General features: G+C 43.8%; 1 protein-coding gene across 3 annotated transcripts in view; it reads right to left on the bottom strand.

The window, feature by feature from the left end:
- LOC138261973 (peroxisomal carnitine O-octanoyltransferase-like) overlaps positions 1-16,083 on the bottom strand; it is a 278,490-nt gene that overhangs the window by 126,165 nt on the left and 136,242 nt on the right. For all 3 annotated transcript variants that reach the window (XM_069211574.1, XM_069211573.1, XM_069211575.1), the window contains exon 10: positions 5,748-5,831. In XM_069211574.1, coding sequence (XP_069067675.1) covers positions 5,748-5,831 — 84 coding nt within the window. The remainder of the gene's footprint in view (positions 1-5,747; positions 5,832-16,083) is intronic.

Raw genomic sequence — 16,083 nt, 5'->3', positions numbered from 1 at the left:
AACATTCACCCCCAGTCACAGATCTTGGTTTAATCCATCAGTTTTTTTGCCTGCCATGCCATTCCAGTTTGGACACAGCCATATGCAAATCAGTCTTGACCCTGTTCCCCATGGGAACAGTCCAGCCCGAACTGACAGGCCAGGTCCTCCCTGGACCAGAAACAAGCATCCTGGGACCGGTTTCAGGGTATCACCCTTCATCAGCCAGACCTTGAGGCCAGATCACACGCAATAACGTTTGCATTTTGGGTCTGCCAGAGTCGACCGCCATGGGACACATGGAGGACTATGTGGAGACTATGTTTAAATCATTGTTTCCTGGCGAGCTCTCTCAGGTGCTGGTGGTGGAGTGGGCACAGCAGTCGGTTGGCCCCCGGCCATCCCCTCCCCTCCGGAGCACCGGCGCAGCTGATCATTGTGCTTTTATTGAACTACCGGGATAGGGACACGATACTTTAGCTGGCTCAGGAGTGGCGCCCAGTGTTCTATAACAATAATGAGCTCAGCATTTTTCCGGATTATACACCTGGGGTGCAGGCTGCCCGCCGGGCGTTTCTCCCGGTCAAGCGTACCTTAGGTCAGACGGATGTTAAGTTCTCTCTCATTTATCCTGCCAAGTTGCGTGTACTACACAAGGGCAAGTTGCATTTTTTTACCGACCCGAAACAGGCAGCCAAATATGTTAAGAACAGCTCGACATCGTACAACCTTCATACCTTTTTTGCGCTTCTTCATATGATTGCGTCTGAGGTTCGGGCGGTGGCGGTCTTTTTGGATGCCGCGAAGGCTTTTGACTCGTTGGCTTGGTCGTACATGTTTGCTCTGTTGGCCAGGGTGGGACTTCGCCCTCGATTTATTCAACTGATTCGTCTGTTGTACTCTAAATTGACTGCTCGCTTGAAAATCAATGGATCGCTTATGGATTATTTTCCGATTGCACAGGGCACCCGTCAGGGGTGCCCTGTTTCACCGCTCCTTTTTGCGGTGGCTATGGAACCCCTTGCAGCGCGTCTGCGCCAGCATCATAATCACAGGGGGCTGGTGTTTCACCAGCGCCATATCCTAATTTCTCTATACGCGGACGACGTTGCATTGTATGTCCGCGATCCACAGTTACATCTTGATGTTCTGCTGGATGAAGTAGTCCACTTTGGCAGGATATCTGGGATTACGGACCGATGCCAGTGCAGGATGTGGTGGGTCTGTCCCTGTTGGAGGATGGCCAGCTGTCTGAGTGCCTCCAGGAGTTGAATATGACCAAGCTGGGGTCTTGGTTCCCAGGGGGAACGTTTGTTTCCTTGGAAACTGCGCTGGGTGTCTTCTGCGATACTGCGATTTACCGACTATTATTTTTCAGAATACGGGCCTTACTATGAGAATGGTATTCTTGCTTTCTCTGGGAGCTCCTGTTATGTCGAGCGTTGGAGTTACTGTACAAGGCAAAGTCCGCCTGACGCCTTATTACGTGTCTGTATGTTTGTTTGCAAACCATGGAACCTTTTGTTAAATCTAGAGCTACAGAGCAACGGGAGGCGGATTTGTGTGCGCCCATTTCAGAGGAAAAGTGGCGTTACTGTTGCGCTCAGATGAGGGAACTCTCTCCTAATTACAGGCCTCGCCTTATACATTTTAATTATTTACAGCGTCTATATTACACACCTAGCCGACTGAAGAGAATGGGTCTCGGGCGGGTGCTAGATGTGAACGTTGCTCTGCCTCAGAGGCGGACTTTCTGCACCTGGCGTGGGATTGTGGGGCGCTGCACGAATACTTGTTTGAGGTACTGTGTGCACTATTTGAGATGACAGGATTGGTGCTGCCGCGTACTCCTGAGGTGGTGCTCCTGGGATATGTGAAGGAGTTCCCCTCTGAATCCAGAAGGCTGGTGGGAATGCTGCTGCTGCTGGCAAAGCACAGGATGGCGATGTGTTGGGGCCGGAAGCGGACACCCCGGTGTGCTGATTGGCTGAAGGACCCTGCATACTGTCAGGAACAGCTGGAGACCTACTGGGAACTGATGCCAGTGGGATATATGGGCCCCCCTGATGACGTTTCTCGTGGCTCGCGCCCAGGGAGACGACTCACTTCCATGCCTCCCCTAGAACACTTTGTTGGGACTGTCCTCCCTGCGAGGCCTTGGGATGTGGGCCCCCTTCTTTGGGGCGTCAGGATGACAGCGCTGCTTCTTTTTCTTCCCCTTTCTCTCTGCTCTTCCTATTTCCCTTCTTCTTTCTTCTAGGCTCTGCTTCTCGTTCCCTGATGTCACTGGACGACCACGTCCCTGAAGAAAACTGCTTTATCCTGTTATTAGTCGTGGTCGCTACTTCTTCTGGCATTCTTAATAGATTGCGCTGGTTGACCATTGTATGTGAACGGTACTTTGCCTTGTTTGATGGTTTCTGTTATTACAAATGCAAATAAATATATATTTAAAAAAAAAAAAAGAATTCAGCAAAAGTTTTAAAGACTCTGCGAATAGCCCCCTATAACTTCCTATTGGCAGTTTAAGCCCTGCGACTGTCTGCAGGGTTTCCTCTCAATGAGCCGTAATGCCTTTGGTATATTGTGGCCAATCGGGCCGCATCCAGGCGATTTGACTCCCAAGACTTCTTATCACCTGGCATATTTCCTTCAAGGCAGGGCATATTTGAATAGTCCCATTTTAATCCAACCAGTGTGATAGCCATACTTTTAGCCTCATGCTTGGGTTTCCTTTACCTGATTGTCAGGCAGGCCTAATTTTCAGGTACTGTAGTCTCACCCCCTCCATTTAGGCTTCCCCTATCGTTTGATGAATTGCCCTGTGACCGTCTTCTATGGTGATTTCCCAGGGATGCTAAAACCTCATTAGTCCAGTCCGATTGATCCAAAAGGGAAAAAGGTGCTCTCCTGCATCAAAGTCTACCTATAGGTTAGCCTGAAAGTGTAGGGCGATTTTTAGTGGCAGTACTTTTCCCCTGTCAGGTGTACCAGGCAGGCCTGGCACAAAATCACCAAAGCATCCAACCGATAACACCTCACAGACCGTTTCAGCCTCTCCCAGTTGAGCCATTTTTCCTGTGATATTGAACGTGCCTCGTGGGTTATGTGCACCACCATCACTATATGCTGACGTAGCCCTCTTACTGCTCAACCCCCGCATCCTCAGTGAGCCAATGCCCTCGGTTTCTGCTGGTTCTGCCCATAGTCCCACATCCAGAGTGTCTCCAATACGTAGCAAACCCGGCCCCACATCACCTGAAGTACTCACAGTTGTGGTGGCCTCCACATTGTCAGGCACGGGAATGTCTTGAAGTGCCACGGTCACCGCTGTAACCAAAGAAGGGGGCTCAGGCTGGTACATCAGGGACAAGCATCTACCTTTCTCAGCAGTGTCAGCCCCCTGAGCCTGAACAGGCTAGTTCAGAAGAATCTGCTGCCGCTGGCACCATAGCTGTAGACTCTGTAGAATCTCTTGGCCCTGTCCTGTATCTGCCGAGCTATCCCTCCCAGCGGGGTGCTTGGTGGAACTCACATTGCTCTGGTGCAAGCAGCCCTTCGCCTGCTCTGTCCCACCTGCCGCAATACTAGTAGCGCATGGCTTTGAGGCTTGGGCAGTTTTCTGAGCCATCTGGATCAGCAGCCCTGCTACAGGCCCGTGCCTCCTCTTTCTGGTCCCGCTGTACAGGACCCACTAAGTCAGTGTCCTTTCAGTCCACCAATACCCAGCTACGATTCAAGCATCGGGGTCCACCCCAGAGACGGAAAACTGTCAGTAGTTCAGAACTGAGAGCCACGCGTCCATCCCTCACCAAAAGGAGGAGCGATGAACAGGCTAGAGTCCACGTCAGGTCAGAGAGGGAGGAGAGCAGACTTGACCATCCTCACACAGCCACCATCTTGCCCCCAATAAAGTGCACTTTTAAATGTAGACTACATTACAGTTGAAACTAAGTAATGTTGTGTCCCTCATTACCTAGAAAATTCCTAAAATGTCAACATTTAAAGTTGTTTTTATTTCATGCATTATTTCATTCAGCCAACTGTAGTATAAGTATCCCTTGATACTTCATATCCATGAAGCCTTAAAACTCCAAACTACCCCTTAAACATTACCAATCCCTGAATCTTATAAACCCATACTACCCATTAATGCTCCCACTCTCTAAACATTAAAACCCCTTAATACTACCCTTCTCAGAAACCTTAAGCCCCTAACTACCTTCTTAAGTACCAATCCATAAGCCCACTCTACCCCTTACTGCTTTTCATTACCTCTTAACTCTACTCTTACCTGACTGAGGGCCCCATGACAGGGAGAATCTACTTTGCTAAATTTAAAAACGATTAGAATACTTCCCTCAGAACATTTCAGGAAATTAAAAATACTACTAGACAATAAGGGCACATAGCACAAGAAAAACACAAGAAATCAGGTAAGGGGAAAATGGCAAGGGTAATACAGATAGAAGAGGCACTAGGATATATATTTGGGAGGATGATAGTAGTACATAGGTTAGGGTAAAGAAATGAGGATATAGGTAGGGGTAGAGGAACTGAAGTTCAAGTCGAGGAAGATAAACTAGGGTGTCATTAGCAGTTGAGATAATTGGCCACAGCAGGGGTAGAGCTACTATGGTATCAGTTAATGTAGACGTATTAGGCTGCATGTAAATATAGGGAGTGAGGTTGTAAAAATATAGGCAGGAATGGAAGTACTAGGTTTCAGTTACTGGTCCTACTGTATCATCAGTATGCAGCAGATGTAATAGAATATAGGGAGGTTTACAGGTACTAATGTACAGATGTGTAGAGGTTCTATGATGTATAAAGAGGTACAGTTAATGGCGTGGACAGAGGACAAGGTTGAGGAATAGAAACAGTTAAGAGAGAAGGAATCATCTTGATATAGGAAGAGGTATGGAGAGGAAGAGGTAAAGAAGGGATTGGTGTACAAACAAGGTGAAGGGGAGTTCAGCAGTGAGGCTAAACATGTTGATTAAGGAGATTCCCCTTGTAAGGAAAACTGGAGATGCGAGTGCGGTAAAATTAGGATTACAGGGAAATTATTATACACAAAAAGTAAGGCTCCTGATTGGACCTGACAAACTGGGAATGGCATTCATTTTCAACAATTTGATTAAACAGGTTTACTGAGAAATCTTCTCCAAAGGGTTTTCTGAAATATGGTTTCTAGATCTTACTCAATCGGCTTTCTAAAATATGGTTTCATCTGGAATCCCATGCAAACATTTTGAATTGTGCAAGTGTGATGCCTTGCAGCACGTTTTGTGACTCTGAATACTAGGTGGGTGTAAAGTGTGAAGCACGAGGTCCATGATTATCTATATTAGTAGCGAAGAGGGAGGAAGGCTTTTTTTCTGTGTGAAAGATTTCGTGCATTCAGAATGTCGCAGCTTTTCAATAATGCAATGCCACTTTCAGAAGGCAGAGGACCCAGAGCCAACTTTGTATATTTATTGTGCCTTGTTTCATAAAATCACCTTGTATGGTTAAACATACCTTGCTTCACATAAACACAGCAGTGGAGGAAACACATACTCTCTTTCTGCAAAATAAAAATGGCCAAGGGCAGCAGAACAGCCCACATCAGAAATAAACTATCACTTTTTTTTAGAAATACATTAAAACTTTATTGTTCAACAGGATGCAAGTTGCATGTCACTCTGCCCCCACCCTGATGAATTTAAATACAAAAAGTAGGACTACATCAAAAAAAGGAAACCGACACGCCATATGGCACATACCTTCCACTTTCCTTCGTTTTCCATGATCTTCTGGTCTATGTAGTAACACATGGTCACCAGCACCATGGCATCATAGGGAGAATGCTATAAAACCATACAAAGGACGGAGATGAAAGAGTTATTGACCCTAGCATGCTACTTAATGTAGAAAACCACATGAACGGGTTATGATTTGAAAATAAATGCTCCACTGAACCAGCAAAGATCAATGCATCTTAGACTCTTAACCTTTACCCAACACAAGTTGTCAAACTGCTTATTTCTTGTAGATGGTTTTTACTCGAGTCTGATTTCGTGATAGAAAACGCTCTCCTTGGTTGATAAAGGTACATAATTGTTCAAGTGAAAGCTAGAAAGGTAAAGGAGTCACTCCAAAAGCTAATTATGTTTTCCTGTGTTCGTGCATTTGTTTCCTTTGTAGCCATGCGAGTTATGCTTTTCCTCTACAGGCACACGAGGGGAAATTCCAGAATCGGTATGCATAACACACTGAAAATTACCTGTAACTTTGGCTATTCTGAAAATAGACCACCTCTGAGAAAGGCAACGTACTCCTGCAGCAATATAAACATCTAGAAGCAGACCTTGTTCGAATGTAAACTAATGTAACCATTTTAAGAAGAAATAGCAGGACGGCAAAAACAAAGAAACACTGGGCAACCTTTAACCATATTTGGGAAAAGTGCAGGTTGCACCTGAGATCCGAATCCATTCATACATGCCACAAAGAGAAAACAAGCATTGGTATAGCCAATAGCTATTGACTATGCAAGAGCTATTGGCTTTGCCATTGTGCTTGAGTCATGCTGTACACCAGCATGATTGCTGTTCAACATGGCTAAAAGCTAGTGGGGTACAAAAGAGTGGCGAGACGTGTAGTCGGGCAGTATGAATGTTGTGTTGTAGAGTGGAGTCAAGTATAGTGGAGTAAATGGGAGTGGCCTAGAGTGAAGTGGAGTGTTGCAGAGTGGAGTGTCGAAGAGTGGAGTGGTGTAACAAAGTGGAGTGGTGTTGAGTGGCAGAGAGTGGAGTGACATGGAGTGAACTGGCATAGCGTGGAGTGAAGTTGAGTGGAGTGGACTGGAGTGGTGTAGAGTGGGGTGGCAGAGGGTGGAGTAGGATGTAGTGGTGTGGAGTGGAATGACAAGGAGAGGAGCAGAGTGGCGTGGAGCACACTGGAGTAGATTGTAGTAGAGTGTCGTAGAGCGGAGTGTCATAGAATGGAGTAGAGTGTTGAGGAGGGGAGTGGCGCACAGTGCAGTAGAGTGTCAGAGTGGAGTGTTGTGGGACTGAGTGGAGTTGCGTGGAGTTGCACAGAGTGGAGTGGAGCAGAGCAGCGAGCAGTAGAGAAGAGCGTCGTGAAGTGGTGTAGAGTGGATGGGTGTAAACTGGAGCATTGTGATATAGGGTGGAATAGCATATAGTGAAGTGGTGCAGAGTGGAAAGAAGTGCAGTACAGTGTCATAGAATGGAGGGGTGTGGAAATGGCAGAGTGGGGTAGGGCGTTGTAGAGTGGAGTTGCTTAGAGTGGAGTATGCATGGTGTTGCAGCACATAGCCATTGCAGCAAACACATTTTCAATCGAAATTACCATTATGTTTACACAGACATACAGTTTTACTGATAAAACTATACAAAGCACAATGATAATGTGTAGAAATTGGCATCCCTTAGTGCAGTGCAGTGCTTAATTTGTGCTTGTTGGTTCCGGTGCCGAGCACCGGCACTTATTTCTGAGGGCCGGCGCTTAGTTTTGTATCTCAAGCATTTATTGTGAGCAAAAGACACGTGGGAAAGTCGGAGGAAGAGATAAAAGAAGAGGAGTCAGAAAGGGTAAAAGCAGGAAGCTGCAAGATTGAGCTGAAGGGGCGGAGAGTGGCTGTTAATGGATTGAAGAGGCCCGAGATGGCTTCAGGATTACGCTGCTTCAGTATTATGTGCTCACACTTTTAATTGCAGCAGCCGCGTGTTTAAGAGGAGAGCTTTTAGTACTGGCACCTTTTTATTTACAAATTAAGCACTGGTGCAGTGGTTCTTAACCTGTGGTCCGCGGACCCTAACGGGTCTGTGACACATTTCCAGGGGGTCCGCATGCCTGGGCCTCTGGACAGAAATACATGTGTGCTTTTATATTTAAGACTTAATTTGTGCAGCAGTTTTAGAAGCAATGCAAAGTTCCCTGTACAACCGTCAGCTTTCGGGCAAAAATAAAGACTTCAGGATAACTCTGGTGATTAATGTTCCTGCTGGAGAGAGATAGTTTTGTCTATTGGTGTTTTGACTCATCTAAGGTAGCACCGGTGGTTAATATGCCTGCTGCAAAGAATGTGTATCATGCAAAGAAAAGTATTTTAGGTGCATACCACAATGGGTTACAACTTTTGTCACAGAGATTCTTGTATTACTGTATAGTTAATAAATTACATCTGTAATCTAGCACTGTGATCTATGAACTGCCATCAAAGAAATGCATGTAAACTGCATGGCACAAATAAGAAAGCTTTGTTTTCCCAGTCTTTCATTAACCTTATGCTGCTAAAAATGGTTTGCTTGTGTAGAAATACATTCTTATTATTAAGAGCAATGCTAAATATTGTTATTTTATGAATCTAGAGTTTGTGCTTTTCTAGGCCAAGCACTCTTAGAAAATGCTTACCAGTGTTGATAACGTGAATTCATCATCTTGTAATCCCCTGTAAAGTGCTCTGACACCCTACACTGGTATGCCAGGTGCTATACAACAAATGAATTACATGTGACAGAGAGGCTGTGGAGATATGAGAGGCCCATATGATTTGATTTCCTTTCCTCACCACATATTTATGTGAAAAAGCTTTCTCAGATCTTATGTACCTAAAAAATAAAAACAGAAACTGCTTGGAAAATGTAGAATCTGACCTAAAGAGTCAGCTTTCCTAAATAAAACCAAACATTGAAAAGTTAGTGGCCAAGATGCAGCACTAACCTTCCCATTAAAATGTTATCGATTTTTGCACATTTTTTAAATATAAAATAATTATATTTTTAGTAATTCGAGTATGTGTTTGGTGTGTCCTTGTCTGTGTATTTTTTGTGAATTACTGTTTTAATGTTTGAAATTTAAGTTGTACAAATTGCTTTGGGGTCCCTGGCTTCCAGTAGTGATTCAGTGGGGGTCCTCTGGAATCAAAAGGTTGGGAACCACTGACTTAGTGTATTGATTTGTTTTGATCCTATTAAAATGTTTATTTCCACCTCACTTTATAATTACAAAGCATGTCCTTCATTTGTAATTTCCTAATTCTGATATATTCTGAAATATGTGTACAGTTCATTTACAAGGACTTACATTTTGTTGTGTGCTAGAAAAGCATAACATCCTACAGCCGTTTCACCTTCCTGTATCCAGCAAGATTGGAAAATAAATCATTTCACTATGCAGTCCGAGAAAGAAAAATAGGAAATACCAAGCACCCTGGGTGACAGGAGCCTTACATTTGACTTATATCTCTGAATGTACAGCAAATGTGACAAGGTAAAAACTAAATTTAAAGGCCTGTTTTTGTTCATTCATTTCTGAAATCCAGCATGACTATTTTAGCGGAGGTTCAGCACCCCACCACTACTTCCAGTGCCTATGGCATGGGGGTGAAATTGAGGAAAATAATTGTTTAAATTATGCTGTTAGTAAAGAACACTGACCAAAATAAAAAAAATCTCATAGACAGAACACTGTTCCTCACAGGCATGCAAGAATGATGAGCAAAGTGGCAAAGATAAGTAGAATCAGTCAAGCATAAAGATAGGAGTCAGGAAACCTTTTCAAAGAAATATAGCATGTTTACTGCTTCCTGAACTAGCATACAATGGATACGACTGAAAACACATGTTCACTTGTGGAGTGCCTCCAAAAAAAAAAGAAACAAAAAGAGTTACCAAAAAGCCAGCACTCACGAAAAGATACAGGTGCGATTTTTGGTAGTTGACTGAAAGGCCTAATCTCTGGAAGAGGGACAGGCATGTTGTTGTGTCTCTGGCTGCCCTGAACGCTATTTGTGCTTTTATTAGCCAATCGTCCAAGTATGGAAACACTTGAACTCCTATTTGTCTAAGGTACGCTGCCAAAGGAGCTAAGACCTTGGTGAAAACTCGAGGAGCCGATTTCAGGCCGAAAGGTAACACCTTGAATTGGTGGCGGGAGCCTGCAACCCTGAAGCATAAGAATTTCCTGTAACTGTGGTGAATAAGGATATGGAAATAGGTGTCTTGGAGGTCCAAGGCCGTTATGGAATCCCTTTGATTGAGCAATTGTAAAATATCCTGCAGAGTGATCATCTGAAATGATTTTTTTTTCAGGAATTTATTTAAACATCGAAGATCTAAGATAGGGCGTCAGTCTCCTGTCTTTATGTGGATGAGGAAGAAGCAAGAGTAGAAGCCGGTTCCCCTCTAAGACTTCGGTACGATCTCTATTGCTCCCTTGTCCATCATGACGGACATTTGTACAAGGAGCTCTTTTAAATTGACAGGTGGGGGGTCCTCTTGTTGGTACATCCAGAGGAGGTTGCTGAAATTCCAGGGTATGCCCTTTGGTGATGATATCAAGGACACATCGGTCTGAGGTGGTCTGGGACCACTGGTGAGAGATACTGGAAATTCTGTCCCCTATTAAAGTGTTGGAGGAGGGGTTGGATGTAGGCAATTGGTGGAGGTCAGTGTTTTCTGGTTGTATCTTTGTCTCTATAAGTAGACTTTCCTCTTGTGGTATGCATGTAGGCTGCATATGGTGATTGCCGATAGGGCTGTGGCTGTTGCTGACTGGTGGTTGAACGAAACTGCGCTTGGTATGATTGGTACTGGCGATACTGATGCAGGCCTCCTCTGTAAGAATACATTCCTCTTCTTTTTTCCCATTGAAAGGGCTACCTTTTGAACTGCAGAGTACCCAAGCGATCTAGCTGTGTCAGTGTCCGTTTTTATAGATTGAAGCGCATCATCGAAGTGCTTGCCAAATAGTAGCTCTCCGTCGTAAGGCATATCCAGAACTTTCATCTGAACCTCCAGGCAGAAGGAAGTGGCCTTTAGCCATCTGTGTCATCGTAATACTGCTGCTCTGGCTAGATGGCGGAAGCCCGTAGATGACACATCAAATGCACAGTCTATGATTTCGGCAGAGATCTTTTCTGCTTCTTGCAATATCTTCCGAGCTTCAGCTCTAGCATCTGTCGGTCGTATCTGCCTAGAATCGCCAAGGAGTTTTCTGCCCTGACTGTTTCTCCAATAGTATCTAAGCGCCTTCCTCCCTTATCTGTGGCGCAGAAAGTGGAGAGTATGGATTTGTGGATCTGGGCTGGGCCGTCTGAGATATTACTGAGTCAGGTTTAGGTTGACCAATTAAACATGCTGGTAAATTTTCTGGTGCTTTGTATTTTTTGTCCAGCCTAGGAAGCACAGCTGGAATGGAAGATGGGGTCTGCATTACTTTATGGCCCTCTTCCCAGATGAAGTCTACAATCGGGATCGCACAAACTGATTTCCTGGTGACTTCCTTAAAGTCGTAAACAATCCGACTGTTTGGTTATTATGGGAAGCAGGAACCTTTTAGCTGCTCTTTCCATTACACTATGGAACCCTCCAATATCCCATGGAGGAGAATCTATTGGTGGTGACGTAGAGGGGGATGGTGTTTGCGTTTGGTAATCATCCCATTCAGTGGAGAGTCAGACAGTGTCCTACATTTCTCCTTCTTCCTGTTCATCTTCAGAAGAAGATGGTTCGTTTTTGGGAAATGGCGATGGAGTTTGTAACGGTATCGTAGGTACTTGAGAGACTGGTGGTTGATCTCTGGGAGGAGAACTAAACGGCATTTGTGGATGCTGCGGAGGAGTGGTTGATCCTGGTGGCGGGAATTTAGTATAATAATCTTGCATCATATGCTGCAAATTGGCTCTTAATGATATTGGCATCTGCACTGTTGGCTCGTGCTGTTGTTCTTGGGCGCGTAAGTGTTGTTGTGGAAATTAGTTTTGAATATATACTTGTTCACTCTCTTCTTCCTCGTCTTCTTGGTATTTAATTCGTAGGTCTGAAGGACTATGTGCCACCGCAAAGAGGCCATAGTCGGAGTAGTCATTTCCATATCCCTCTTTGTCCTCACCAGGGAGATATTCTGGAGGTACAGGTGACACCTTACAAGGCGAGGCATGTGAAGGCAGCAATGTCTCTGGAGTTGATTTACGTTTAATTTGTATCATTCTTAAGGGCAAAAGGGAAGATGCTCCTGAATCCACTGCCGTCGACGGTGAGAAATGGGCCATCGATAAAGCTGTAGTCGACGGTGTGCTAGTCGACGATGTTCTCGTCATCAGAGCTGTCGTCGACTGTGTGGTCACGTTTGTGGTTGTCATCGACGGAGCAGGTGTCATCAGAACCGATGTCGACGGGGTTGTCATTGACGAGCTTTAATCTGTGGCTCACCTGTCGACGCTGATGGAGTTGTCGACAGTATGAGCGTTGACTATGTAGATTTTTTACCCGTCTACGATGTTAACTTCTTTGATAACTTTATAGCCTGGGTCGATAACGAAGACCCATATTTCAAGCTCACAGATGTTACTGTCATCCATAACATGGGTGACGAAGTTATTATCATGGGCGACGATGGAGCTGTGAATGTTGCTGTCGCTGTGGTAGCAGATGATATGAAACCTGTAGTCGACGACGCGCTCATCAACGGCCTCATCAACAAGACTGAGATTTTTTACATCGACGGTGGCAAAGAGCTAGATGGCTTCTTAAGTTTCATTGAAGTGGCAGCTGGAGTGGAAGGTTCAGAATGAACTTTCTCACCATATTTCTTCGAAGTAGAAGGACCTTTCTGAGCTTTTTTTGTTCAGACATTACAGTTTTTTGGCTGCCTTACTTCTTTTTGGAGAAAACCTCTCCACAGCTCTTTTTCTTTTTGTTGATTCCACAGACGCGTCGCTGTCCTCATCATCAGAGAGAGGCTCTCTGGTTTTACGTTTTTGAAGCCAGAGCAGAAGCCTGGCTTCTCTGTCCCTCAAAGTTTTGCTAGGAAAGGTTCTGCAGATCTTACAGTCTTTCACCTTGTGCTCTGGGTGAAGACAATAAATGCACTCCATGTGAGGGTCCTCATAGTGAAGCCTTAACTTCCCACAGGTGTTGCAGGGTCGACATAAACCTTTCTTTGATGTAGATATGTTATAGAAGTCACAGCTGTCGATGAAGAACACAATATTCTGAAAATTTCCTGTCAGGAAAAGTTAAACTGAGCAGAGCTCAGGGAGACTCCCTTACAGACAATGTGCCACAGAAAATCTGAGAGACTGGAGCCTCTGTGCTGAGGGTTCTACAGGGTGGTCTCGCCTGATTGGCTGGACTTTGGGTCTTTTCTAATGGCACTAATAAGCTACAAAAGTGAATGTACGTTTTCATTGATTTCAATGTTAAAATGTAATCTACTGCTTTCTATGTACCGTGGGACTCCCACTTCGATGATGGGGAATGATTCAAGCATGTGAATCTATGAAAGATACCCCAATACTAGAGAAATATGTGTTCTTGTGTTACTGTGGTTGTAGTTTTGCACTCCCAAAACCTTCTGGTATGTTACAGGCATACATTTGTATTTTTGCCGATTTGTACCTTCCAGAATTTGGGGTTGGCTTTTTTCTTTTGTACAAATCAGACCTGAAGATGGTTGTGTACATTTGCTAGAACAAAGACTGAAAAGTTAACATCAAGTCTGCATTTGTCTGTACAAAACCACATGGTATTGGTGAAACAATGCCTTTTTTTTTTTAAGGTCCATCCCTACTTTTGCCCAAAGCTTTGACTATTATGTACTGGTGTAATTACTCTATGACGCAACGGGTCCAGCTGACCAGGTTTCAGTGCATGTGCTCTGATTTTAAAAAGTGTATGTTTAATTGGCTTATACCCAATAGGCATAGCTTAACTTACTGATACACCCCTAGCAAATGGTAAAAAGGGATACCAAGGGCCTGTAAGTTGAAGTATCCCTCATGGACTGCAGAACCTACTGTGCCACCAAAAGTATGACACTGTAAAGCATGTCTCCCAGGCTACCACTGGAGACTGGTAGAGCAGTTTTAAACTTCTACCTCAACTTTACTGTTTAAAGTAATGGTGAACCCCAAACCTTTGTTTTTAATATGAATGAGTAACCCCTAACGCAGGCCTAACGAGCTCTAAGGCAGGCTGCTGTATATTAAAAAGTGAAAAATGAGATTTTACTTATCCTGACATGAAAAAGCTGAACATCTTGTTTTTACTCTAGAAAGGCTAGTAGAGTGGGTAGTACAGGGTTACATGCTGACAACTCATCAGTGCTCACTTCTGAATAGGACTACTAAGTATTATACTTCAAGGTATCCAATGAATTGCTAAAATAAACCTCACTTGATGCTCGGATCGAATTTATTGAAACTTGTGCACTAATGGCAACTTTAGAAAGTAACTACTTTGTTGGAAGGAACACAAAGGGCCTGCCGCTGGAAGGTGCGTGACTTCTCCCTTGCAAGAAGGCCAAACAGGGTGTGAGCCCAAAAGGTGAGCTTCAAAGGAGAAACCATCTTTGAAGGACAAATGATGATCAGACAAAGGAAGAGCTGTGCTTGTGTTTTTGCAGACAGACTGGCATCATTGGCAGAGAGGGAAAGCCATTGCCAAACCTCGTTTTCAAGAGGAGTGAAGCCCCCAAGTAGTCACACCTGTGGGGTGGGCTAGGGAGTTCCACACACCACGAGAATGTTTCTGCCATGTTGAAAGTGGACAGAATAGTGTACTCTGGTGCAGCTAAATGCTACACTTTTCCAGGAAATTGTCAGTAAGTGGCAGGGTCCTGGTAGCCTAATTGGGTAGTTAGCCGTCCATCCCTCTGAACTCACAGTAGGCATGAAAGTGTCATCCCTGGCACCCAGACCTCAGATCACCTTTGTAATGAAGAGAGGACTAAAGATGGACTGCCCTGGTTTTCCCAGGACCCATCAAAAAAAGGGCTGCACCAAAAAACTGGAATGCACCTGTTGCTCCTTGGACTAGCAAAGAGCGGACTGTGCCTGTGGTGCCCTGCTTCAGGAAAAGTCATCCTGAGCCTCTGACAGAAGAAGTGATTACAACTGTCAGCTGACTGACTTCCTGTTACAGATACAGGGCACAAAAGCTAAAGAAGCGTGCCTTGGTGAATAGGCTGTTTGTTGCATTAAGTATATTGCTAGACATATACGCGTGCATGCTAAAATTGGAACCCTAGTCTATAATCTGTTAAATATGTTACCTGGAATAATATACAGTAATATCGATTTTTCCATATACTTATACTGCTACTGATTTACTTCACTGGGTGCTTTGTAGTGTAAGTTGCTTTGCATAAATACCACATTGATTTGCTCAAGCAACCTCCTTTAATCATTCTGTAAGTATTTACTTTAGGAAAATTTTTTGTTATATTGTGTGTGCCACCAGCCTCTCAATGGGTTACTGGGTTTGCCCTTTTGTAGTATCCTGCTTGTATTGACAAGACTGGCTATCCAACTTTAAAGTTAGTGTGAATACCCCACTAACTCTTGAACGAACATTTAGATTTTAATGTGCTATTTTGTCTTGTGCATTTTGCTGTAGTTGCATTTTCAATATTATTTATTCTTGTATTTTGCTTGTGATTCAGTTAATGATTGTAGGCACAACCAGAGGAAGTATAATTTTTTACAAATGGCTCATGATTCTTATTGTCCTCAAAAGTATCATATGGTTATGGGGATCACAAAAAGAACATTTTGATTCTTATTCAGGATCCCTGCATTCTTACTTGTAAACATTTTTTTTATATTTTGTTTGTTTACTTTTTGCTGAAGTTTACCATACTTTGCTTCTAGTTTCTACTCTACGTGTTACAAGTTGGCAACTTTTGCTACGTATTACAGGTTTGGCAACAAAAAGCAATGGTTGAAAACCTCTTATTTTACAGCATATGATGATTTTACAGGGATACGACGATAACTGTTGTGAAGTTAGGATTTGTTATGCTATGGAATGGGTAGTTAAAGCTTGATTATGGCATCATTGAGGTCAAATACAGATTTCAGCCAAATAGAAAACTGAGCCAGAGGCTGATTTTTCTCTACCAACTAATCTAAATTATTTTCATTTATGGTAAAAAAAACGGAACATTCATGTTGAAATCAGGACCCACTAACAGCAGAACTTGTGATCTCCATCTTCAAAAATCTCATTTTCACAGATGGAAAGCATTTTTCTTTTAACAACGCAAAGTATGTTGCTACCAAAACACAATTTCTGACCTATTTTATCTTCT

Source organism: Pleurodeles waltl, chromosome 10 (assembly GCF_031143425.1).
Source record: "Pleurodeles waltl isolate 20211129_DDA chromosome 10, aPleWal1.hap1.20221129, whole genome shotgun sequence".
NCBI lineage: Eukaryota > Metazoa > Chordata > Amphibia > Caudata > Salamandridae > Pleurodeles > Pleurodeles waltl.
This window is presented reverse-complemented; position numbering and strand designations above follow the sequence as displayed.